This window comes from Nelumbo lutea, chromosome 3 (assembly GCF_056320005.1).
Source record: "Nelumbo lutea isolate HS-2025 chromosome 3, American lotus-T2T, whole genome shotgun sequence".
NCBI lineage: Eukaryota > Viridiplantae > Streptophyta > Magnoliopsida > Proteales > Nelumbonaceae > Nelumbo > Nelumbo lutea.
This window is the reverse complement of record NC_142686.1, coordinates 64,591,384-64,619,115: the sequence shown is the minus strand read 5'-3', so window position 1 is coordinate 64,619,115 and position 27,732 is coordinate 64,591,384. Positions and strand designations below refer to the sequence as shown.

Sequence of the window (27,732 nt, the reverse complement as noted above, 5' to 3'; positions counted from 1 at the left end):
CACAATATGAAGGATAAAATGTTACTGAACACTAACAGGTTTGGGTAAGCTTACTTATAGACAAGAGACTAAAGGGAAACTTAGGAACATAAAAAACCGAGCGTAAACTAAGGTTAGAACCAAGAGACATTACCGGTACCGGTAATAGCAGAAGAAGAACCATCAACTAAGGTAACAATTTGAGAAGTAGAAGGTAGTGACAAGGATATAAACTTATCTGAGGAGCTAGTCATGTGGTCTGAGGCTCCAAAATTAATTACCCAAGGTGAAGGTGAAGAACTAAAAGCAAGACAAGCAGTACCTGACTTCATAAGTGTAGCAGTGGCAGAACTAGAAGAGGCAGACTAGCGAAGCTTTTCATACTTCTCACATGAGATAGAAATTGTGTTTTTATCCTTACCAACATTGGAAGTAGGAGCATCTTTAGTCACACTAAGACTCCCAAAATCACCTTTCACCATTGCTTGGTTAGCTCAGGAGGATGGAGGGCCATGAAGATCATAACAAAAATGGATTGTGTGACATTCTCGTCCACAATGTGAGCATTTATGGGCTGAACCGCGACCACTACCATTACGACGACCACCGCCCCTTGCACCACCAAACTCTCTACCACCTCCTCGTGCACCTCTGGGCCCACGACCAAAACCCCTCACATTTCCTCCACCTCTACCACACATATGTCTACTAGGAAAACCTCCTCTGGAAACTACCATGGTTGATCTCTCTGAAGGTGGGGGATGATCACTATGTGCATTTGAGGCTCTCCTTATGCGAGAGAAAAACCTCAGACAAGGATGGAAGATCATTGCTCCCTAAGATTTGGGCCCGCACTGGTTCAAATTCAGACCTTAACCCAGATAAAAATCTTGCTACATCTAGATGTTCTTGTTGTTTGTGTTGAGTCTTCAAATTAGTGGATAGGGGTTGATAAACATTGAGCTCATTCCTTAAGCTTTTTAGAGAAGCATAGTATTCTTCAAAACTTTTATCCCCTTGTTGAAGAGAAAAATAGTCTTGGTACAACTGGTAAATGCTTGTGACATTTTCTTGTCCAGAGTACAATTGCTTGGCATGGTCCCAAATCTCTTTGGCCGTGTCTAGAAACATAAGGTTTACACTAATGTGATTCTCCATACTATTCCAAAGTGATGTCATAATTTGGGCATTCTCTTGTACCCATTCATTGTACCCTTCTAATTCACTTTTCAATGGACCCTCCTTGATGTACTTCAACTTGCCTCTTGCAATGAGAGATACCTCAACCGATTTGGCCCATGGGATATAATTAGTACCATTGAGTTTCACTGTAGCTAATTGAGAAGTCGTGAAATCTAATTGCACAACTATTGTAGGTTTAGTGCTACCATTTGATGAAGCTATGAGTGAGAGGAGATCACTGATTTGTCACCTAGGCAAATTGTCAAACAGCTAGTATGCAACTACTGTAACACACCTTTTTCTTTAGGAAAAACACCAAGAATCATCAGCCCTCTACTTTAGAAACACTTGGGAAAGATTGCATACTTATCACAAGGTGTTACCACAACACAAACCACTTCGAATCACCACACATTGAGGAGTACCTACCTCACAACTCGAAACATCACAAAGCTGCCCTCTTTGAACTGTCGAATAGAGGGCTTTTAGAAAAACACCACCAACTCACACAACACTACAACTTGAGGCATTAAAGCCTCTTTTCCAAGTGGGCGATCAGTCCTCTTAAGTCCTTTTCCTTTCCAACAAAGAACAGAGAATATTCTCTGTTCCTAGGGCACAAAAAGTTGGGACGTGAACAGTGCCGCCAACAGTATAGTCGACCTCAAGGCTCTGATACCATGTTCCAACTTTAATAAAGTAAGAAAAAGTGAAGGAAAGGATAGAAGAAAGAGAAGATAGGAAGAGAAAGGGAAGGGAAAGAGAAGAATAGGAGAAGAAAAGAAGGGAAGGTTAGAGAAGAGAAATCTGTTCACCTCTCCTTACTGTCGACCCAAGTTGTATTAACATTCTACTAAGACCCTTAGGAAAATTACAGCAGATATAAGAGAGAAAGAATAACATGAAAATGACAATACTGCCCCTGTTAACCACTTCTAACAATTCTGACACTTCCTGCTATTATTGCACCTAACCAAGAGGCCTTTGTGCAAGGGAGATAGAGAGTTGACATGCAATTACTCCATTCTATTGAATGGGAAAGTGGTGGATTTTTTTCCGGGCTCGAGGGATATTAGACAAGGGAACCCTTTCTCTCCTTTTTTAGTTCACCTTAGTAGCAGATGTCCTAGGGAGGTTGATTTCTAGAGTAGATTCAAGGAATTTAATAAGAGGTTGGAGAATTAGCAATTTCTAGCCTAATTGCTGTATTATATGTAACTGCGGTACATTACATTTTTAATAAATTTTCTGTTACCTATCAAAAAGATTCACGCTGAAACTTGGCCAATGAAGAGGTGGAAAGGGGAATTCAGAGGTTATGGGCTCCCAACTATGTTCACAAAACTAGCTTTTCTGCACTCTCCTTCAGAATTTGAAAGATAATAACTATCAGTACATTCATATAAACTCTCTTTATATTTTTCCAGTTGTAACCATTTTGATGTTCTATGTGTTCCTTGTTTAGGGAATCTAAAGGTTAGATATCCCACAATAAATTTTGGTGGCGAAATTGTATACAGTAGAACATTTCATGAAGTGGAGAAAGCTACTATGGATCTTTTGAAGATCCTTGATGCTAAGAAGAAGAGCATGGACCAAATTACACTAGGATTTGACATTGAGTGGAGGCCCACATTCCGCAGAGGTTAGCTTGGTAAACTGAAAACAACAATTATTTATTTTAAGCAATTTCAGTTTGGTTTGGGGTTAATTTTGGTTGAGTTTTTCCCCTACTTGTATTGTATTGCTTTCTCTTTTTCTAATTTTTATTTCCCTTTTGGTACTTGAGAAAATCACATTTGGAAAATAACTATGGTGAGGTTAGGTCAGCAGCACAGGCAAATACCATGGGGACCTAGGGAATTTCAAATTTCATTCCAAATAGCTATCTACTTATTAATAGTCATCAGGTGGAAGGTATGTGGTTATTTATTGTTCTAGCATTTTAGATAGTCACAAAGAGGAAACTGAAGAATGGGCGGTCAGTAGTTTCTCAGGAGCCTGACTAGTTTTAGGAATATAGAATGAAGGTATTGTTTGAAAACTGTACAGATAATGCAGTTCATGGGATAAGTTTGGGAGTGCTTATTTTTTAAGTTCTTATTCAAATAAGCACTTATTTTGGGCCAGGACAACACCAATAAGCACTTAGCTGCGTTTGGGAAATAAACCTGAACAAGTGCTTATTCTTGAAAATAAACACTTATTGAAGAAGCCCAAATTTTGAGCTTCTTTTTAAGCATCTATTCAGTAAGTGCTTATTTCCTTACTGGCCCGTCTTGGTTTGCCATATCATTTTGAAATACCTATACTACCCTGTTTGAAAAATGTGCTTTTTCACTGAACACTCATGAGTGCTTATTTGGGAAGCACTTCTAAACATGGGCTAGGTATTGTTACTTATCCGAACAACCAGATTTTTCTTTTGCTTGCAATTAGTTTATTTTCCATATGTCTATGGTCTTGTCTAACTGATTGTGGCAAATGCTTTCCTTTGTTATTTCTTTGGTCTGGGGTGTCTCTTTGTGGATGGGCGATAGATTCTATATGGCTCATTAGTTGCAAATGAATGCATAGACTTGAGATAGTGCCAATTAATTTCAAGGGTTATTTGCAAGTTGGACATGGAGGTCTGTATGGTCCTGTTCTAGGGGTGCAACTTGGGCGGGCCCAACCCAAGCCCAGACTGACCTAGACCAAAAATTTACGTAGGCTAGGCTTGAATTTTTTGCCCTCGGGCTGGGCCTGGGCCAAAAAAATCATCTTTTCCCTTTTCAAATTTCAGTTCGGGTTCGGGCCTGACCTTTGTAGAGCTTGACTCTAGCACCCCTAGGACAAGATCTTACAATGACATTGGTAATATTACCTTGGCAACTATTATGTGCAGAACTCTTGTTTGTAAATCTTAGTGTTTGGACAGAGGTTTGTATGAATCTTTGATCCTTTCCCTTTCAAAAACAACTCTAAGGGCCATGATTGACTCCTATATCATTTGGCCATTTTTTCTTTCTCATAAATGGAAGGCCTCTCTGTACTTATTTCAAGGGTTTTTACTATTTCAGTGGTGTTCATTTTTATCTCAACACCTTTTAGATAGGTAGACAATTTTTCTTTGATATACCTGTCCAGCCAAGTGTATTGAAGAGGATTTGCAAATCAAACCCTTCATTTCCAACACTTCGAAATCTACCTTTCTTCGGTTCTTCTTTTTGCGAATGTTGACTTGTATCTAACCTCTCCTTTCTTGTCTCTAAAGCGACATCTGAAAGGGTCTTCAGTATATTCGGGTCAAAGTTCAGACACCCTAGACTTCTTTTCCTTGCTTGAGGAGGCCATGTGATTTGTTTCTAGTTTAGTAAAGATTTAGAATGTTCAGAGAGATACTTTGCTGTTCTAGAAACATTTTATGCTTTTGTAATCGCCGATTGCTTGGATTTACTAGTTGACTGATAACTCTCATTGGTCACCTGTTTCTGCTTTTAATTGATTAAAAAACTCGGACTGCTCGTTATCATAGATCTATGTTGAGATCTTTAGTACTTGTGGTGATGATTAACAAAGTCTACTGAATTGAACAACTTGGGTCATTGCTTTGGCACCCATTTTACTCTTGGGCCATCTGGATTTCTCCTGAAATAACAATAGTAAGCAGTGTGACCCAATTTGTAGCAATAAGAACATATGGGCCTTGTCCAGTTTGAGGTTTAAGCTTTCTCAAACTTTCCAAGGAGTTCATCTCTTTCAGCTCTTAATGATTGATTCTCCTTAGAAATTGTTTGAAGGAATACTTTTAAAGTGTCATTCTCTATTCTTGATTCAACAACTTAAGTCGATTTGGTTGAGATTGATAAACTAAGAGTATCATTTTCACTCTTCAAATCGTTAGACTTAACTTATAAGTTTTTTAAACTCTTCCTAAGCTCCTTATCAATAAGAACTTCTGTTAAATCAGAACTAATAGATAAGGAGCTAGGACTTACCTCTTCATCCTTGGCAACAAAGCAAGGATTGGCTTGTTCTTCTTCTGATCCCTCATCACTTGAGCTTTCCTTATCCCAAGTGGCTTGAGCCTTCTTCTCCTTGCCTGTGGATTTTTTCTTCAAATAAGGGCATGAAGTTCCATTCCCCCTTGCATTTGTAGCAAGTAGGTTTCTTTGTAGGCTTCTTGGCATGAACTTCATTCCAAAACTCTTCACCACTTCGCTGAACTTCCCAAACCAAGCACGTGGAGATTGCTTCAACCCATAAATTGCTTTCTTCAGCCTGCACACCTTACCACCCTCTCCCTGAGCAACAAAGCTAGGTGGTTGCTCCATATATACCTCCTCCACTAGATCACCATGGAGGAAGGCATTCTTTATGTCAAGTTGAAGGAGAGGCCAATCATACATAACTGCCAAGGAAATTAGGACACGAACGGAACCAATTTTAGCCACCGGTGAGAATGTCTCCATATAGTCCACACCATACACCTGTGAGTAACCTTTAGCAACAAGTCTGGCCTTCAGACGCTCCACACTACCATCTGGCAAGTATTTCACAGTATACACCCATTTACAGTCCACAACATGCTTCCCAGGTGGAAGAGTAGTAAGTTCCCACGTTTGAGTATGTTGAAGAGCAGAAAATTCCACCTCTATTGCCCGCCGCCATCCAGGTGAATTAAGAGCTTCTTGAACATTGTTAGGTAGGGAAATAGAAGACAAAAGTGAAACAAACTGGCGATGTGATGCAGAAAGACGAAATAATGAAACAAAATTGGAAATGGGATGGAGTGTGGAACTACGTTTAACTTTCCGTAAGACAATGGGTAGGTCAAGATCTGAAGGTTCAGCAATAGGAGCCATGGGAGGATCCGTAGATGAGGTAGAAGCTGGAGGAGGGGCCGGTGTCGTTCGACGTGTATACATTTGTCGGATTGGTGGTCATTCAGTGGTGACCTGCACTGGATGAGGAGATGAGTCTACTCCAACAACAGCCTCTGGAACTGAATCACTGACAAGAAGAGGAGAGGAGGTAAGGGTGAGGACAAGGGTGCTTCATGACTACAAAAGAAGGGGACAGACTCAAAAAATGTGACATCAGGGTAGACATAGCACTTTCGGGCAATAGGATTGTAACACTTGTACCCTTTTTGAGTCCGAGAGTAGCCAAGGAAGACACATTTAATTGAGCGTGCATCTAGCTTGTCTATTCCAGGACTCAGATTATGAACAAAGCACACACAACCAAAGACACGAGCAGTTAATGGAAACGGAGATAAAGTGGGAAACAAGATGGAGAAGGGGGACCAACCATGAAGAATAAAAGAGGGCATCTGATTAATGAGAAAACATGCAGTGAGTACAACATCACTCCAAAACCGTTTAGGAACATTCATGTGGTGAAGCATAGACCGAGCAATTTCAAGAAGATGACGATTCTTCCGTTCAAACACCCCATTTTGTTGAGGGGTGAAAGCACACGAGGTCTGATGAATAATGCCATGCTGTTCTAAATACTGTTGAAATGCAGTAAGAAAGTATTCACGACCATTATTTGAACGAAGAACTTTGATTGGAACACCAAATTGTGTGCGTATTTCAGCATGGAATTTTTGAAAAATGGAAAATAATTCACTTCTTTCTTTCATTAAGTAAATCCATGTCATTCTTGAACAATCATCAATAAAGGAGACAAAATACTTGTACCCATTATAAGACCTGGAGTCCCGGTCATATGATCTGAGGCTCCAGAGTCAATAATCCAGGAAGGAGTTTTAGATGACATGCAGCGATACCTGATTGGGCATATGTGGTAGTGGTATGCTGTGAAGTAGTTTGAAGGAACCGTTCATACTCATCACGCGGAACACTCACCATCTCCCTCTCAGAAGTAGATGTAGATGTGGAAGGAGTTAGGTCTACCAGTTTACTATCACTAATAGCAACCTCGCCTGCTACAGCATGATTAGCCCATTTAGAGGGAGGGCCATGTAGATCATAACAGAAATTCACTGTGTGTCCATCCCTACCACAATGAATACACTTCCTTGTAGAGTTATTTTTTCCTCTGCCACGGCCTCCCCCTGAGTCATGGCCACCCCTACCAATCATGGGATTGCCACGGCCCCCTCTGGAATGACCTCCCCCTCTTTTACTATGTCCACCACCTCTAGCTGTCACAAGTGCTAATCTATCATACTGTGTGGGGTTCTCTGTCTGGCCCAAAGAGATTCTACGAAGTCTTGAGAATACTTCCTCAAGTGTAGGAAGAGTAGAACCCCCCAATATTTGAGCTCTAACTGGTTCATATTCCGACTTCAGCCCCACTAAAATTCTTGTAACATCTAGCTGCTCCCTTTGCTGTTGCTGAACTTGAACATCTGGAGTAAGGGGATGATAGACATTGAGTTCATTCCTTATATTCTTCATGCAGGCATAGTACTCTTCTAGTGTTTTGGTTCCTTGTTGTAAATCAAAGTACTCCTGATACAGCTGATATATTCTTGTTGTGTTATCTTGTCCAGAATATAGCTTCTTAGCATGCTCCCATATATCCTTAGCCGTATCAAGGAACATGAAGTTGGCACTGATTTTGGGTTCCATACTATTCCACAGCCAAGTCATGATTTGAGCATCTTCTTGTTCCCAATCATCAAACCTTGGAGAGTCAACCGGTGGCTTCTCATCTCTAACATGCTTTGCTTTCTTCTTTGCCTTGAGAAAAACTTCCACGGATTTAGCCCATGGAACATAGTTCTCCCCATTTAGCTTAATTGAGGTCATTTGTAATCCTAGGTAGTCGGAAGAAATTACTACCCTAGGTTTCTGATCATTGTAGCCATCTCCTATTGCTGCCATTGTACCTTTTCACGGTTGTTCACAGTTTGATATTTCAGCCCCTATTGCAGCCTCTAAACACCACTGCTGACTTCACACACTTGTTCTTATTCACACTACTGTTGACTTCACACACTTATGTCCCACATAAGCATCAGTTTACCATTCACTAATCACGTAGAGGCTCTCTTACAACCACTCAAGCACCACAACACAGCTAAATCTGCTGCACCCAGTTCAGACTTATTTAACACACTTAAGAGGGCATTACACAACCACAAGGAGTTCAGCAAAGTCATTGCAGTCTACCTTATACCACTCGGCTACTGCCCTACAACAACTTACTGCATTCTACCTTATACCACTCGGCAAGGTCACTGCATTCTACCTTATACCGTATCAAGAGGGCATTACACAACAACTTACAGCAGCCCTACACATTCGGCTATTACACAACAACTTACAGCAGCCCTACGCATTCGGCTATTACACAACAACTTACAGCAGCCCTACACATTCGGCTATTACACAACAACTTACAGCAGCCCTACACATTCGGTTACTGCACACACAGCCCTTCCTAGGGCAACAATGAACCTAGTTCTCTAGGTTCTACTCAGTACAACAGCTTCTTGTAGGGTTTCTACCCAGAAATATAAGTAACACTAGAAGAAGAAAGAACCGACATTCCTTTGAGAATATCAATCAACCATTCACTACTGAAGTCACATTCCTTGTTGAAGAAGGTTATGCGCAGTAGAGAGACAAGCTGTACTGTTTTTGACCTAGGGCGAACTAGTTCTCTCCATCGACTGATCAGAAACGAAGGTGAAGAGTCATGAACAGTGCTGAGTTGCTTTACCAACTGACTTAGGTCAGGAGCATTGCTCTGATACCATGTTGAAGAAGAAGAAGAAGAAGAAGAAGAAGAAGAAGAAGAAGAAGAAGAAGAAGAAGAAGAAGAAGAAGAAGAAGAAGGGTCTGTCGAAAATCTGATGGGTTACCCATTCGGTCGACCCCCTTAATCTATATTAGGTTCTAATCATAGTTACAAAGACAGAAATGACCTTACTTAAGTGTGGGGCAGAGTAACTCTAATAACACTGCCACATAAGCAAGTTACTTAATAAACAGAAGAAGACTAAACTACCCCCATTCAGCACCTCTTAACAATATGGTTTGAAACAATCACCCAGAGCTTGGTTTGACAGGTTTAGAAGTGCATTGGTTGTTGAAGAAATAGTTACTAAGTCACGAGTATGGGGTTCCATACCCACACTCAGGCTCGTAGGTCCATACTCACACCTAGTTATTTTATTTTTCTTTTACGATTGGGTCGACTGGCCTTATTATGTTTATCCATATTATTTTTGTTTTACTAGGATTGGGACTTTGTTTTGTCTTACTAAGATTAGGACTTTATGTATTTCTATCTTATTCTTGTAAGGAACCAAAGCCTATAAATAATAAAGAATATGGGGTGGTAGATACCATCATCCGAATCCCCTCTTTCTCTTCCTCCTCTCTTATTTCGCTCTTCTTTCCTCTCTCTCTCTCTCTCGTTCTCTCTCTTTCTCTCTCTTTCTCTTCGAACCTGTGTATCTCTTCGAACCTGTGACCTCAACTTTTGGGAGTTGAGAGTGTATCACAGAAAGTGGTCGAGGTAGGTTGATTCTTGTACTCAATAGCAATCTAGGCTAGTTCCAACATCTTCTACAGCTCCAGATCCAGACACTACTACTGCTCCCACTATTGATCCCACTGTTCAGAGGTTCAACCTTCACCAATAGATGACCTTGATCTTCCAATTGCTATTCGTAAAGGGAAGCACCGTTGCACCTCATCCATTGCCCATTGCATCTCCAAGTTCCTTTCCTTTAATTGTCTCCCAGTATCCTACAGATCTTACTTTGCACCTATTTCTGCTATTCCTATACCCAGAAAAGTGCAAGAAGCTCTTTTGGTACCTGAATGGAAGGAAGCAATGCAAGTAGAGATGGATGCTCTTGTCAAGAACAACACATGGGAACTAGTTAACCAGCCTAAAGGGAAGAAACCTGCTAGATGCAGATGGGTGTTTACTATGAAATATAATGCTGATGGTACTGTAGAGAGGTATAAGGCTAGATTGGTTGCAAAGGGGTTCACACAAACTTATGGTACAGAAGCAGGAAAGAAAGTTTGCCTTTCGAAGAAGGCCTTGTACGGGCTGAAACAATCCCTGAGAGCTTGGTTTGATAGGTTTAGACTAGCTTTGGACAAATTCAGATACATATAGGCTCAGTCAGATCACACTCTCTTCTTTAAGAAGACAGGTCATTCCTTGACTCTACTTGCAGTCAATGTAGATGACATTGTGATAATAGGAAGTGACACTAGTGAAATTGAAACCCTTAAATAGTACCCTCACATGGAATTTGAAGTGAAAGACCTAGGAAAGTTACACTATTTCCTAGGAATTGATGTAGCTTGATCTAAGTATGGCAAGTTAGGAGTGAAACCTACTGTTACTCCCATTGAGCCTAACCATAAGATAAGTGCAAAAAGTGGAGAGCTCCTTGAGGACAATGTACCAAAGGTTGGTTAGGAAACTTCTTTATCTTTGCCTAACTCGACCAAATATTTCTTATGTTGTTAGTGTTGTCAGTCAATGCTTGCATTCTCCCAGGACCATCCACCTCCTTGCAGTAGAAAGGATTCTTGCCTACTTAAAGAGATGTCTAGGAAGAGGTATACTCATCAAGAATAATGGTCATATGAAATTGGAAGTGTATGTAGATGCGGATTGGGCTGGATGTGTTGATGACAGGAGATCTACCTCTAGATATTGTGCATTTGTGGGGGGGAAGCCTTGTTTCTTGGAGAAGCAAGAAACAAAGTGTTGTTGCCCGCTCCAGTGCAGAAGCAGAATACAGATACATGGCCAATGGTGTTGCAGAAGTATTATGGTTGAAATCCTTGCCATAGTTGTCAAGGTGTCGCCTAGGTGACTAGGCACCCTTAGCTGGACGCCTCGCCCAAACATCTCGACTTTTAGCAACTAGGCACCCTTCTAGGCGACTAGGTGCCCGCCTAGGCGACAAAAATGACAAGGCGGGACAACTGATATTCGAGCTTGGCTCGTTTAATAATCAAGTCAATGAATTGGGACACCAATTTATTATATATATTCGCGAAAAGCTTGGCTTGGTGCCACCCCTACTTGGGGCAAGGACAACTGATACACCTATTGATCAAAACCACAAGATAAATGCTTTAGAGGGTGAACTAATGAAGGATGTTGGAAGGTGTCAGAGATCAGTGGGCTGGTTACTATATTTATGTATGACACGACCAAACGTCTCTTATGCAGTGAGCGTGGTGAGTTAGTACTTGCATGCCCCACAAGTTCAACATTGGGAGGCTATTGATAGGATACTTCCCTATTTGAAGGGACACCCAGGTAGAGGCATACTGTTTGCTGACCATGGACAGTTGAAGAAGTTAGAGGCTTACACAGATGCTGATTGGGCAGGGTGCCTAGATGACAACAGTTGTGGCACATGGTGTTTCAAAACTCCTTTGGGTTCGTTCTTATTTGGGGAGGTCGGAGTTGAGGCCGAAAAATCTATGATGCTATACTATGACAATCAAGTAGCAATTAACATTGCCTACAACCTAGTTCAACATGATAGGACGAAGCATATAGAAGTGAATACACTTTATAACGGAAAGGGTGACATCCGGAGAAGTTTGCTTACCATATGTTGCATCTGACTTGCAGCTTTCTGATGTTCTTACAAAAGGTGTTGCAAGAAACAAGCTAGAGCATGATCTACGCAAGTTGGGAATGTGTGACATCTATTCCCAACTTGAGGGGGGAGTGTTGAGTTTTGGACTGATATAACTTAAGGCCCATTAGTTTATGTTTAGGTTAAGAGTGTTTATTTAGATTTTACAAGTAGCCGACATACAAAGGGCATACTTGTCTTTGTACTTAGTTTTTATTTGTGAGTTTAGAAATAAGCTAATGAAAGGGGCGGCCAAACCTAATTTTGGCTTCTCCCATTCTCTTCATTTTCTCTCCTCTTTTCTTCTCTGCATAAATCTTTTCTTCTCTTTCTTTTCCTCTTTCTTACATAGGTTTTATATCAAAACAGATATTCTAAACTTTTCTACTGGGTTGCAGAGGTGCTTTGGATTAAGAAGTTACTAGGAAAGCTGGGGGTTAATGTTGACAGCCCAATGCCTCTCTACTAAGACAACAAGGCAGCTATAAACATTACTTCTAATCTTGTTCCCCATGAAAGGATAAAACATATAGAGGTGGACAAACACTTTATAAGGGAAAAGCTGTAGAAGGGTGAAATGTGCACCTACCCCCTATGTCAATTCAAAAGAACAATTTACTGATGTGCTTACGAAGGGACTTCCATCTCTATGGCATAATGAGTTGTGTGACAAGTTGGGCATAATTAACATATGTAGCCCCAACTTGAGGGAGAGTGTTATCAGTCCTTTATTAGTCTTATTTTTCCTCTGTTTTGTTAGACAGTTTTTGTATGCCCTTAGCTTCAATCTGATTTGATGTACTTTTGTTATTTAGTGGAAATAAATAAAGTGCATGTTTGATTCATGTTGTTTGGTTTAATTCTGTGTAAAACCCTAAAACTGGACATTTATAGAGATTCATGTTAGTTTTAAATGTTCACAGCCGTTGGATAAGTCTGGGGAGATTTATCATGCCAAGGCTGATGCTGGTGTGCCAGCAAGTGTTGGGATGGCCTGTCTCAGCCATCAGGGTAAGACCTGAGGCACATGCAGTATGGGATTACTTGAATCCTTGAACCGGACCAGATTTCCAGTATTGCCCTAGACCTTGGAGATAGATGGGCAAAACTGGAAAGTTACACCTGACCCCTAGACTCGATTATGACATTTCACTAGGTGTTGGATCAGACTGCCTTTGATATGCCAATCAGTGAGATCCTTAGCGGGGATCAAAACCTGGGTATGTTGGGGCAGTTTGAGAATTCATCTGAGTGGGTGATCATAGTGACAGAATCAGCCACTTTGTCGGACAAAGGGTAATGATCGGGAATGCACTCTCTCTGATGGAAACCAAATTGCCGGCAGTTGATTTCAATCGTTGGAATTTTGTTTTGCAAAATTAATATATTTATATATATATGTACGGTTTCGAATTGTTTGCAAATGGTTTTAATTCCCGGGATCCATGTGAGAGGAGAGTGCGGCACTGTTCCTTGCAGCCGAGGGAGAGGTCCTCTCTTGTCGGGCAGTGCTTGATCATTAAGGGCTGAGAGGTTAAGTGTAAGACCATTGAGGATAATACCTGATGGATCTTGCACCTGTCCACAGTCCCTGGGTTTTTATAAGATGGCTTGGCCCAGGGACCACTTAATGTAAGTGTTGGACCCATAGGGTCCATATGATGGACTCAAGGGGTTCATTGAGTTTTTCAGTGAATTCGGCTGGGCCTTGTATTAAAGGCTGGGCCGAACCCATGTGGCTGGTTTGTAGATCAATGCTTGGGTCCCACGCCATACAAAGAAGCCCAACTGGGCAGCAGATTGGAAAGTAATTAGACACTGAACACTTAATGGGCTAGAAGCCCATTTCGAGGTGGGCTGATATGATCACCCATCCTTGGGGCGAATTTGAGATTAATGTTAGTAAAAGGATTGAGCCTTTAGCCTTATCCACTCTTGGAGACCAAATTCAAATTAGATTTGAATATGGTAACCTCCTGATAAGATCAGGAGTAAGCTAACTTTATCTGCAGATAGGATTAAAATTATCCCCTATCCAAATACTGATTTGGATTGGGATAACTCCTAATTAGGAGGATTTTTAATCAAGAAGAAAGGAGGAGAAACCCAAAAAAGCACAAGTGGGATCTAAGGGTTGGTGAGTAGAAAGTTGAGAGATGGACTTGAAGAAAGAAGCACAAGTGAAGGTTCCATTGGGTCTTGGAGTCCATACCCTCTTATCTGGCTTGTTGATCCAAAGAAACCTGATTAAGACAACTAAGCAATATAGAAAGAGATTCAATTTTATCATCCCTAAGTCCTCTACGAAACCCAAAATCCCAAGTGGGATCTAAGGGTGTTCCCCAAGGTGAGACAAATTTTGAGACCACATCTTTTTTGTACAAAGAAACATAAAATAGCAAAGGGAACAGATCCTTTAAAGGTGTGTTTTCTACCCAAATATCCTCCCAAAAATGAACAGTGTTGCCAGAACAAACTTCATACTTGATAAAATTGAGGAATTGAGGAAGGGTGTTGTGAACGGCCTTCCAAGGTGCTGATAGGTTAGCTTGCCTTGATACACCAGCATCCCATCCATTCTTTGACCTCCCATGAATTGAGGAAGTCTCTCCAATCTTTTTCCTCTCTTCTTCTCATACTCTCTTCCCTTCTCCCCTCTTCCTATTCTATTCTTCTACTGAATCTAAGTGAAAACAGAACTTACGGAAGGAGCATAACATTAGGATGTTTGACAATGTGTAACACTCTCTTTGGAGGCCATCATGGGTAAGATTGAGCAGACTTTGATGGGGTGGGCAAGTTGCTATAGGAGCTTGCAGCATCTAATGTTTTTCTTTTCCATGTAGAGTTACTTGTACATGTTAGGATCCTGTTAAAATATCACCCTGACAGTTCTGCTGGACTCATTTCTTTGATTTATACAGACATATTGAGTCACACGTCCACAGCCTTTTGCTTGTCCGTGACTTAGATGGTAGAGAGACAGAGAGTCCTTAGGGCTTTGAAGCAAAATGCTGATTTAGCAGTCTAAAAATCAGTTTGTATGTTGGAATCATTTTCCTGTCAAATAGTGAAGGTTAGAAATAGATGTCTGTTTTGCAACATTTGGACTTCTGGAACATTATCTATTCAAAATTTGGATTTCTTGAACATTATCAAACATAACCTGGATCTGCAGGAGAAGCACCAGGGAAAGCGGCAGTTATTCAGATATGTGGTGATACTAGTCGCTGTGATGTTATGCACATTATTCATTCTGGAATTCCTCCAATTTTGCAGTCACTTCTTGAGGATTCAACAACCATAAAGGTTTGGTAATTTTTTTATTCTATTTTCATTTTTTGTTCTATGTAAATTGCTCCATTCCTTCATAATTTTATTTATTAATAATAATGTTTGGTAAATGTGAAGGTTGGAGTTTGCATAGCTGGTGATGCTACTAAGGTTTTGAAGGATTACAGTGTATCTGTTAAAGCTTTGGAAGACTTGTCTGATCTTGCAAATCTGAAGCTTGGTGGAATCCCTAAGAAGTGGAGTCTTCGTTCTCTGACTGAAATGGTTACTTGCAAACATGTAATGTTGTGGCTTTTGTTTCTATAACATTTTTCTGACCCAAGGGCTGGGGCGGATTTGGATGATTAATTGTCAACTAATTCTGATACTAATGTTTTTTTTTTTTCTGGTTTCTTTTGTGAAGTGACATTACACGCTTGTACCTTATATACTTTTGCATAGGTCTTGTGATCTTTTATCATCTATATGCTTGTCAATCAATCCTCTAACCCCTCCTCTCTGTTGGTGTTCCCTGTGAAGGCTAATGTCTCATACCTTCCATGAGTAGGGTTTTCAACTAGGATGTCATACATGTGAATGTTAGCTAAAGAGAATACCAAATTGGTCTCTTATGTTAATGTATACAAACATCTGCTGAACAGAAACGACAAGTATAGAAAGGTTAAGTATAGAATTTCCTTGAACAAAAAACCTTGTACAACTAGGAGCTGTAGACAGGGAATATTATAAAAGGTTGTGAAACTACCTTCCATTTACCAATCTCTTTTCTACTTGTTTTTGGAATTTGGAAATTTTCTTTCTCTATTAGGGTTTGGGTAAAACTGTCTCAGTTCTCTATTTCAAGCATCCTTATTCTCCCTGCCTTGGAAAAGAGACAAAATATTGTAGACGTGTACTACAGCTGTATACCTATGGACCATACGGTAGGAAAAATGCAAGAATATTCAAAGACAAAATCAATATAAGGAATCCCTAATAGAAAACATTCTTGTGAAGGTGGTATATTGGGTAAAAGTATTGCCATTACTTGCATCTCACTCTTCAATTGACCCCTTTAGAAGATTGTGGTCTCACCCTCTTGGGTAAGGACCTATACGGTTCCACCTCCAATCCTTGACTATACCAGCTTGAACTTTGATGGATGCAATTTTGGTAATTTGAGTTTGTTGGGGATTGGGGGAGTTTTGAAGAGTTATTACGGTATAATTTTAGTTATGTTTTCACTTATAAAAAATTTTTAATTATGTTTTCTACGCCTATGGGGTGGGGTGAGATTCTAAAGGTTTGAACCATTGGCAGTGCTACAGGGATTAAGATTGGGTTACATCCATTTGGACTCAAAGATTAGCTAACAGCATGGTTGATGCTTTGGCAAGGCAAGGAGTAAGCCAAAGTTATTTTAGGGGACTATCCCCTAGAGGAAGTTTTTTTTTTTTAATTTTTTATTTATAGGTAATGATCAAGAGAATATAAAAAGAAGCAAAGGAAGAAGGTAGGGAAGAGATAGAGAAGAGGAAGAGAAGAAAAAAGGGAAGACAAGCAAGGAGAAGTTGAACTACTCTCCTCACTGTCGGCCCAGCTTGTATTAACATTTTATTGGTTGTTGAAATGACAATAATGACCCTAGATAAGTTATAACACATATAAGAGAGAAAAAAAACAAGAGAAAACAAGTACGCCCTTGTCAACTAATTTTAACAATTCTAACACTCCCCCTCAAGTTGGAGCATATATATCATAAAGTTCTAGCTTGTTACAAATATAATTGATCCTTGAGCGATCCAAACTTTCAACAAAAATATCAGCTACTTGGTCTTTAGATTTAACATAGGAAGTAACAATATCTCCACTTGTTACTTTCTCACAAAATGGTAATCAACTTCAGCAAACTAGCTTATAGGTAGCATGGGCCATTGCCCTGTATTTAGGTTCAACACTACTATCAACCAAATTCTGCTTCTTGCTCTTCCAAGTGACTAGTTTTCTGCACAATAAGGTACAATAACCTGTAGTAGACTTCCTGTCCATTGGAGACCTTGTCCAATATGCATCTGAATACCCTATTAGAGCATATCTCCTCTTTTCTTATATAACAGCCCCCAACCAGGAGCACCCTTTAGATTTTTCAACACTCTCATAGTAAGATAAATATAAGAATTTCAATTGGCTTGGATCCTAACAACCCAGTTTCATCCAACATGTCCAAAACATACTTTTGCTGGGACAAAGAGATTCCCCACTTCGATTGGACTACCTGAATTCCAAGAAGGTACTTCAAGGTTCCTAGACCTTTAGTTTGAAAGTGCTGCTGTGGGAATTGTTTTAATTCATTGTTGATGAGAACAATATCAACTATATACATGCTAGAATGATTTTCTCAGATGAAGAGTCCTTGATAAACACAGAATGATCAACACTGCATTGTTTCAAGACAACATCTTGCCTTCTTCAATTGACACACCTTCCCTAACTCCCCTTGAGCATCATACCCAGGAGGTTGCTCCATATACACATCCTCTTAAAGATGAACATGGAGGAAAGAATTTTTGACATCAAGTTAAAATAAGGGCAATCAAAGTAGGCAGCTAAAGAGATGAGCAATTGTACAGAACCTATTTTATCCAAAGGAGAGAAGGTTTCTGAATAGTCCACGTCATAGGTCTGAGTATACCCCTTAGCAACAAGTTGAGCTTTGAACCACTCAATATTGCCACCTTGATGATGTAAGGAAGTAAGATCCCAAGTATTATTGGATTGAAGAGCATGAAATTCTTCATCCATTGCCTTCTTCTAGTTAGGAGATGAGAGAGCTTCCTGTATAGAACACGATAGGGAAACAAAGGATAAAAAGGGAAGTAAACCATTAGTGTGAAGGGGATATGTGAGCAATGGAGACATACCAAGAAAGGAGGTGATCTATGCAAAGACATTTAGCCTTACGAAGAGAAAGGCATCACTGTGAATAGATGGCCGAATAGGCTCCTCCATAGTAGGTAAAGGAATAAAGACATCACTAGAATTAGAGGAAAGAGGAATAGAAGGAAAAGGTTAATGTCTAGAGAAATAGGGTAAACTCTCAAAGATGGTAACATCTGAAGCAACAAAAGCTTTCGAAGAACAGGATAATAGCACTTGTAACCTTTTTAAATACAAGAGTAACCAAGGAAAACTAGTGTTTTAAAAGTGCAAGGGGCAATCTGTGCTTGAGGCGCAAGGTGTAAGGCGAGGTGTGTGTGCGTGTTTGAAGCAACGAGCAAAAATAAAAAAAAAGTTAGAAAATTCAAAAAATAAAAAAACGTTAAACATAATATTAATAAAAAATATCAACTTAAATTTTAAAATAAATGTTTTAAAAAACCTATTATCTAAAATTAGAATAATAAGAATACCATGTAAAACATTTTCAAATGAAAATTTAAAAATATAATCAAACATATAAAGCATTTTCAAGCATGTAAAACCCACAATCTCTTTTTTTCCTCAATTACATTACTTCAAGTAGCTAATGTGATGTGAAACATATTGCATTCCTGATTCTATGATGCCTTTTTAGCACGCCCCCGGCCTAGCTGCTAGGTTAAAAAAAAAGCAAAAAGTGTGAAATTTTCAAAAGGCACACGCTTGGGTTAAGGCACAAGGCGCATTAGGCGCATACCCATGCATCTTTTGAAAGGGCTACGCCTAGTACCTAGGTGAGGTGCATACCCTAAAATGCCCCTCACCTGTGCGCCTAGGCGCACCTTTTAAATCATTGAGAAAAACACATTTGATAGCTTTGGAGTCAACTTTATCATATCTTGGATCTAATTTGTGAACAAAACACAAACAACCAAACACATAAGGAGGAAGAGAGGAGAAAGTAGAAGGAAACAAGATAGAGAACGGTGACTCTAACAAGGCTTGAGCAATTTCAATCATATGATTCTATGAGAAATTTCAATCAATCCATTTGAATTGCATCACTTTTATGAACATATTCTTTGGTATTATCAGAACGAAATACTTTAATGTATACACCAAACTTTTTCCTCATCTCAACATGAAAAGATAAAAAAAATAGAGAACAATTCTGAATGATCCATCATTAAGTAAATCCAAGTCATTCTTGAATAGTCATCAATAAATGTTACAAAATATCTAAATCCATTATAAGATGGCACACAACTAGGACTCCAAACATCTGAGTGGACTAAAGAAAAAGGACTTGGGACTCTATTATCTTCTCTGGGAACAAAAGACACTATATGATATTTGCTTAATTTACATGAGTCACAATCCAATTGGTTACAAACTCCAAAGTAGGGACTAGCTTTTTCAAAACATGTAGAGAACCATGGTTTTCCAGGATGACAAAGATGACAATGCCATTGATGTGGTGTGAGAGAGGAATGAAGAGCCTTCTGAGGACCATGGTTTTCCAGGTAGTACAATCCTCCAACTTCATCGTCTTCCCCGTCTTGAGATCTTGAAAGACACAATATGAATTACTAAACAATGAAGGGCTTGAGTAAGCTTAATTAAAAACAAGAGACCAAAGGGGAACTTGGGAACATAAAAAACAGAGCATAAACTAAGGTCATAACCAAGAGACACATTAGCAGTACTAGTAATAGCGGAAGAAGAGCCATCAACTAAAGTAACAATTTGGGATGTAGAAGGAGGTGGCAAAGATACAAAAATATCTGAGGAGCCAGTCATTTGGTTTGAGGCTCTAGAATCAATTACTTGGAGTGAAGGTGTAGAATTAGAAACAAGGCAAGCAATACTTGACTTCACAAGTGTAGCGGTGGTAGAACTGGAAGAAGCAAACTGGTGAAGCTTTTCATACTTTTCACGTGAGGTAGAGATTGTCTTTATCCTTACCAATATTAGAAGCAGGAGAGCATCTTCAGTCACACTAAGACTCCAGTATGCCCAGGATGATGGAGGGCCCTAAAGATCATAACAAAAGTTGACTGTGTAACCTTCTTGTTCACAATGTGAGCACTCATGAGCTCAGCTTTGGTCACCACCACTATGACCACCATCACCTCTTGCACCTCCATCCTCTCTACCACCTCCACGTCCACCTCCGGGCCCATGGCCAAAACCCTCACACTTCCTCCACCTCTTCCACACTTACCTCTACCAATAAAACCTCCTCTGGAAACTACCATGGCTGATCTCTTTGAAGGTGGGGCATGATTACTATGTGGAGTTGAGGCTCTCCTTATGTGGGAGAAAATCTTGGACAAGGATGGAAGATTACTACTACCTAAAATTTGGGACCGCACTGGTTCAAATTCAGACCTCAACCTAGATAAAAACCTTGCAACATCTAGATGTTCTCTTTGTTCTTGTCGAGTCTTCAAATCAGTGGATAGGGTTGATAAACATTAAACTCATACCCTTCTGATCCACTTTTTAATGGGTCCTTTTTATTTACTCATTTAATGCACATGCTTATTTATAATTCTAGAATGTTTACAACTTAATTTGAATGCTTTGCTCTTCTAGAATATTCTATTACTTAATTAGAACACATGCTGATTTATTGGTATTCTAAGAGTTAGTCGTGCTTGCATACTTATGCAATGCCATCATCTTACATTAGCCCTAGTTTAACTTCGGTTTCTTGTAAATATAGAAACAGGGACAACAAGGGTTAGATTTGTAATTTACTTCTTGTTGTACATATTTTTCATTCTTTTATTTTGTATCTACATTTTTTTGATCAATAACAGAGATTTCATTAAAAGATTGAAGAGTAAAAATACATAGAAAGGGAGCTAAAATAGCTTAACTCCCCATAACTGCCACTAAACACCCAAAATATAAAAACAATTACAACTGAGCCAAAAAAACAGAACTTCTATTCACCCCTTGTCTTGCTAAGCCATCTGCATAAGAGTTTGCACTTCTCTTTATCCATGTGCAATGAACTTCCATGTCTTTGGTCAACCATTTTTATTTCCTTTTTTCATTGCTGTAGCTCCATAATCTTGAATTGTCTTCTTTTAACTAGTTTACTACAGTCTTAGAGTCTCCTTGTATGATCAGCTTGTTTATGTGCAAATCCATAGCCTAGAAAACATGGCTAACACATTCTCTTTCTCATCCCTCATGACTTCCCCAATTCCGGAAGGCCCTGGATTGCCCATACTACTGCCATCAAAATTCAGTTTGGTAAAACCAAGAGGTGGTGGGGGGGGGGTCCAGTAGGGGTCCAGTAAGAGCTTGAAACCTTCCTAGCTGAGATTGAATATGCAATTTCCTTCCAGGTTCTAAGCAGGTCATCTACTGAAATTTCTACAAATAGTTCCAAAGTTTTCAGCCAATGAGTTACCCTTACATGAATCACTTTTATCATTGCTTTCACAGTTCTGTCCTTCTTTGAGAAAATCCTCAAGTTTCCCAAATAGACCAACACACTGCAGCCCTAACACATCTCCACATTATCTCTGCCCTTTTTGTTGTCTGGTTAGAAGGAAAGGAAGTAAACAGGCTTTGCACATTCGTTGGAGAGTTCCACCTGCACCCAAACAAAGAAGTAAACCATTCCCAAATAAAATTTGCAAATTGACAGGAAATTAGTAAGTGAAACCCAGACTCAACAGCAGCTTTGCAGAGGACACACCAATGAGGAGACAAACATCCATTGGGTCTTTTTCTTTGAAGCAAATCTCCTGTATTAACTCTTTCCAGAAAAGCCTCCCAGTAGAAACTTCCCACCTTTGGAGAAATAGGTTTACACCACACCCCTTAAATAGGTGTAGAGAACACTGATGTGGGCTCCACAGCTGTGGTCCCACTCTGTCCATAGGGTAGAAAGTATCTAGTCATAGCTGATGGTCAATCTGTTATTCTGTTATTCTAGTTGTTATTTACTTTTCAGTTTTATATTGTTATGTGCTATGATGTAAACACCAAGGGCAGATGTGTCCTTTCATGTAACTAGCATAACATATAAATATTAAATTGAAGTGACGGCGGCAGAACATTGAGATTCTGTCCTTCCTTTCAAAGTTTGTGTTCTACTGCTCTCTCACTACTCTTTCTCCTCTTTCCTCTATACTTTCTCTTCTTTTCGAACCTAAAATTTAGTAGTGCTCGAGACTGATAGCAGTCTTGAACAACTACAATAGGGAAAGACAAGCTAATAGGAACAGAATGTTGTGTTATGGTTCTAAAGAAAGATGCACAAGTAAAGGTACCAGAGGGAGAGAGGGTCCAAATTCTGTTGTCTTCCTTTGATGGCTTCAGGAAAATCCCATCAAAGATGGATACAAGGGATAAGGTACTGTTCAATTCTGTGATCCCGATACTTCTTCTCAGTCCCAAATTCCAACCAAACCCGGAGGTAGAGTTAGATGGTACAAGGAAGGTAGATATTGGTTCATTCTTGAAGGTAGAGATGGCAAAGAGAGCCGGAAACTGTTCTTTTAAGGGGAATCCCCAACCCAAACTTGCTCCCAGAATTTAATAAAGTGGTCGGAGTGCAAGTCATACCTGATCCAGGAAGAAAACTGAGGCAAAATAGCTTGGATTTCTTTCCATGGAGATGCCCTTGTGGCCTTTGCCAGAATGACAGAGTCCCATCCATTCTCTGCAAGTCCATGTATACTACCCACTATCTTAACCCATAACTTTTCTTTTTCTAGTGAAAATCTCCACAACCATTTCCCTAATAAAGCTAAATTCCTCTTCCTTATGTTTCCAATGCCATGGTCTCCCTCCTTTTTCTCCTCCCCTGTTTCCCAAAGGAAATCTCTCATTAATTTTTCTAGCTTACTAGCCACTCTTGCTGGGATCTTAAATACCGACAAAAAGTAAACATGCAAGTTAGCTAAGATAGACCTTATTAGGGTGATTCTCCCTCCAAGAGAAAGGAAATTTTTCTTCCATGAGGCAAGTCTCTTTTCAAATCTCTCCACTACTGGAATCCAAAAGCCCCCTTTATGTGGATTATCTCCCAAAGGCAGGCCAAGGTAACTTAATGGCCAATTGCACACTATACACTCCAATATATCAGCACACTCCATTACTTCCCCTTCCCTCAAATTAACCCCCACTATACAACTTTTCTCGAAATTTACTTTGAGATTTGACATTTGCTCAAAAAGTTGTATAGTGAGTTTCAAATTCCAAATCCAATCAATATCCCCACCTTCACAGAAAAGAATCATATCGTCTACAAACTACAAGTAAGTGGTACATTCTCCCTTCCAACTCTCCACTCCCTAATTAAATTCTCCCAAACACTTCTGCAACCAAGGTAAACAGAAAAGGAGTGCGAGGGTCTCCTTGTTTGATTCCTCTTAGATCCAGAAAGAAGTCCTCCACTGTCCCATACCAAAATAGAGTAATGACAAGTTTGAATACAACCCATCACCCATCTGCAACAGGAAGGACCTATCTACTAGATAAGCCTTTTCTAGATCCAATTTGCAAACCACCCCCTTTTTCTTTGATCTCTTGAAATCCTCAAAACTCTCATTTACTATAAGATTTTGATCTGCTATTTGCCTACCCCCTACAAAAGCTCCTTGGTTATTTGCTACACTGGTAGGGAGCACCTTCCTAATCCTAAGAGACAACACCTTCGCTATGGTTTTGTATTGACTATTCACAAGGCTGATTGGTCTATAGTCCCTCGGGTGGTTTGCTTCTTTTCTCTTAGGAACCAAGGCTATGAAAGTGGAGTTCAGGCCTAGGTTGATCACTCCTCTATTATGGAATTCATCAAACACCATCAATAGATCCTCTTTTAGTATCTCCCAACAGTCCCGATAGAAAGCCATTGTGAAGCCATCTAGGTCTGGTGCCTTTGACCTGTCCATAGAGAAGACAGCCTCCTTCACCTCTTCCAAGTCAAAAATCCTCGCCATCCACTCCCTATCCTCCAAACTCAAGGATGGCCAATTTGATCCCTCAATCCACACTCTGTAATTTATGGGTCTTCTGAAGATAGATCTAAAATGTCCATCAAACGCTCCAACAATCTCATTTTGGTTGGATAATGTTACTCCTTCAATTTCCAAGCTTGAGATGAAGTTCTTCCTCCCATAGTTGTCAAGGCGTCGCCTAGTCGACTAGGCGCCCTTGGCTGGGTGCCTTGCCCAAATGCCTTCACTTTTAGCAACTAGGTGCCCTTCTAGGTGACTAAGCGCCTGCCTAGGCGACAAAAATGACAAGGCGATCCCCTTTTATAATGTCATTTATATTGATGTATCTTATTACTGTATGTGTTAATACATTTTATTATATGCTATATATATCAATTATACTTTGTTTTAATGTTTTACTATTGAAATTTAAAAGATCAAAGGGTTTTGAGGAGAGAAAAAAGAAAGAAAGAAAGAAAGAAAGAAAGAAGGAAAGAAAGAAGAGAAAGAGGAAAGAAAGAATAGAATAATAAAGTTCTTTTTTTGTATTCTCTCTCTAATTAAATAAAACAGAAACTCCATTCTTGTTTTTTTTTCTATTTTACTTTCTATCTTGAATATTTATTATATAAAGTTAATAACCTTTTTTAGCCGCTAATTAATATGAATTTGCTGTATTAAATACTTATTATAGTAGTATTCTTTTTGAAAATAATGAAATTAATACATGTAAAAGATTTTTTTCTTTCAGATGTGATGATTTGCCATGTTTTTAGAGGAGATTTAATGTTCTTAATAAAGAGAATTGCTATGTTTTCAATTAACATACATGCTGAGACAGAGTGGTATATAAAACTAGGAAACTAGCCAAAAGTCAGTTTTTTATATTATAAAACTTTTATCGCCTAAGCGACTAGGCGAATAGGCGCACCAATGTCGCCTAGATGCCTTGAAAACTATGCTTCCTCCTTCCATTTGCCACAACATGAAAAAATTTTGTATTCCAATCTCCCTCTTTCAACCACTTACATCTTGATTTCTTTTTTTTTGATAGATAAAATTCAATTGATTTCATTAGAAGCAAATGATAAATAATTTGCTACAAGCATCCCAAAATGAGGTGCGAGGTGCAGCCTCACTCATTGATACAGAAACATCATAAATTTACAATTGGGCCTAGTACAACTGTTCCCTATGTTGAGTGGGCCGATTTGTGTTTAGTTTATTTTCTTTTAAATTAATAAGTTGTTGGGCCTTGGGCCCATTTGTTTTTATTTTTTAAAGAGTTGTAACTATTTAGTTTGAGTTTCCGCCCTACTAAGGGCATCTTTGTAATATCTCATATTTAAGTTAATTATAAATAGAATGAGGGGTTGGCGGCTAGGGTTATGTTACACAATCCTAGTTGACCTTCTTCTCTTTTCTTTCCTTTCCTCTTCTATTGCTGAAATCTACAACTTTCACCTCTTCCTTCCACAAGAAGCTTGACCGAATTAGTAGATAGTGGTTTCTACTTGGTATTAGAGCAGGTTGAAGGTTCTGGAAGTGATTCTCTCATGCAGCCCTACATCGGCCGACTGCATGGAGATTAAGAGGCTGATCGGAGCTCTCAGGTAAGCCCAGTTTTTGGATTTTCTTGATGGATCTATATGCCTTGTAGCTGGTCTAGGGTTTCTCACCAGAATCAGGAAAAACTGGAGAAAGGGGAAGAGTTATGTTTTTGTTGGACTCTTCAATTTTGACCTAGGTAGTGGCGCCCTATTTTTTAAGGGTTCCTTGGAGTTTTTTATAAGGGGCGATTCAAGTCCCACGTGGTTTGGAGGCTTCTAGAGAGGGCGGTTGCCTTTTCTCTCTCTTCTCCCATCCCACAGAAAAGGAATCTTTCGTGGGGAGAACGTTCAGGACACCACAGAAGTGTCGTTGGTTCCAGAAGGTGTTTTGTTTGTTTTTGTTGCTTTTTCTTATTTGTTTTCTATACCCTTTTGAGAAGTATGGAGGGACATAGAGTTGAATATAAGCTCGGGAATGAAATTGGACCTGTGGGAGGAGGTGCTAGAGACCCCTTTGGAGTTGGGACCATTACTACAGTTAGGTTGGATGGTACAAACTACTTGGAATGGTCCCAATCTGCAAAGATGGCCATTGGTGCTCGTGGAAAATTGGGGTATATTGCTGGTGAAGAGGTAAAACCTGAAACTGGCAACTCTCGGTGGGTGCAAGAAAATTATATGGTAATGATGGTTGTGTAATTCCATGTTGCCACATATAAGTAAAATTTTTTTATGGGCAAATACTGCTAAGGAGATATGGGATGGGGTTGCAGAGACCTATTCACAAAAGGAGAATGTTGCTAGGGCTTATCAACTAAGAAATCAGATTATTGCTACAAGGCAGGGAGATAGATCTGTTGTAGCTTATTTTTCAGTCTTTAAGACCATGTGGCAGGAGATCGACCATCTAGAGACCTTTGCTTGGGAAACCACCAAGGATGCAACTACCTATCAAAGACACTTAGAGAAGTATAGGGTGTTTGAATTCCTTGCTGGCCTTAACCCTGAGTATGACATTCCACGACAACATCTTTCTAGGGACAGTGTCACTCTCTCCCAAGCATATGCATTTGTGTCAGGAGAGGAGTGCAGGAGGGATGTAATGATGAAGAATCTCATGTCTGATCAGTCCGCTATGATAAGTGCTGTGAAATCTAAACAGAATGGCAATGAAAACAAGAAGGAAGACAAAAGGGACTTAGTCTGTGACTACTGCAAGAAGAATAAGAAAGGAAATACGCACATGGCAGTTACCGGTGACACTCCGGCCCCCCTACTACAACTGCTTTGGAGTCCGTTGCAGCTGCTGCAATAAGGGCCGATCTTGAGAGGTTTGGGTTACTCTTGAATCAGAGGGATACAACTAGTTTCAGTTCAGCTGCAAGCGGAGAACAAGGTACAGGTAGCACAGATGGGGCTCACTCTACCTCCTTTGCCCACACAGGTAGCCCACATGTCACTGCAAACTATGTTTCTGCTTCAGGTAAGGAGAGATCTCTTTGGATTATAGACTCTCGAGCCTCAGAGCACATGACCCATTGCTCCACTATTTTTTCCTCTTACCATCTCTATTCTGGCAGAGATAGGGTATCCACAACTGATGGATCCCATGTTCCTATTGCTAGGAAAGGATCTGTCAAGATTAATGATTCCATTTGTTTACCCTCTGTCCTCCATGTTCCTAGATTGAGCACCAATTTATTATCTGTTAGTAGTTTGACTAAGAACCTGAACTGTTCAGTAATTTTTTCTCTTGGACACTGTATTTTTCAGGATCTGGACTCAAAGAGGACGATTGGGAGTGGTCGTGAAGTGAATGGAATCTACCTCCTGGATGCTCTTCTAATTCACCAAAGTCATCATGTTTGCAAGGACAGTGAGTCAAAAATCTGTGGATCAGATTATACTTTAGCATAATCGTCTAGGTCATTTGTCTTTTTCTTCTTTAAGTTCTTTCTTTCCAAAACTGTTCGAGTCTGTAAGTCTGTCAAGGTTGAAGTGTGAAGGTTGTGAACTTGGAAAGCATTGTAGACACTCTTTTAAAGCTAGTAATAAAGATGTTCTTCTCCTTTTGATGTTATTCATCAGGATGTATGGGGCCCTTATCATGTTCCCTCTATGGGCGGCTATTGCTATTTTCTCCTGTTTGTGGATGATTTCTCTCGATATTCTTGGATTTACCTGATGAAATCCCGCGATGAAGTACCATCCTTGGTGAGGCAATTCCACCAGATGGTATTAACACAGTTTGGAACTAGAATAAAGATGTTAA

General features: G+C 39.7%; 1 protein-coding gene across 3 annotated transcripts in view; it reads left to right on the top strand.

Annotated features, from left to right (window-relative positions):
- Nucleotides 1-27,732, top strand: part of WRNEXO (Werner syndrome-like exonuclease) — an 82,133-nt gene that overhangs the window by 15,481 nt on the left and 38,920 nt on the right. The window contains exons 2-4 of one of the 3 annotated variants that reach the window (XR_016109131.1): nucleotides 2,627-2,806; nucleotides 14,931-15,061; nucleotides 15,164-15,282. Coding sequence is in view for 2 of the 3 variants with exons in the window: in XM_088974976.1 (XP_088831102.1) it covers nucleotides 2,627-2,806; nucleotides 14,931-15,061; nucleotides 15,164-15,325 (473 nt within the window). In the remaining variant the exon portion in view is untranslated. Of the gene's footprint in view, nucleotides 1-2,626; nucleotides 2,807-14,930; nucleotides 15,062-15,163; nucleotides 15,326-27,732 lie in introns of all 3 variants that reach the window. The other 2 variants (XM_088974976.1, XM_088974978.1) reach the window with 2 other exon arrangements.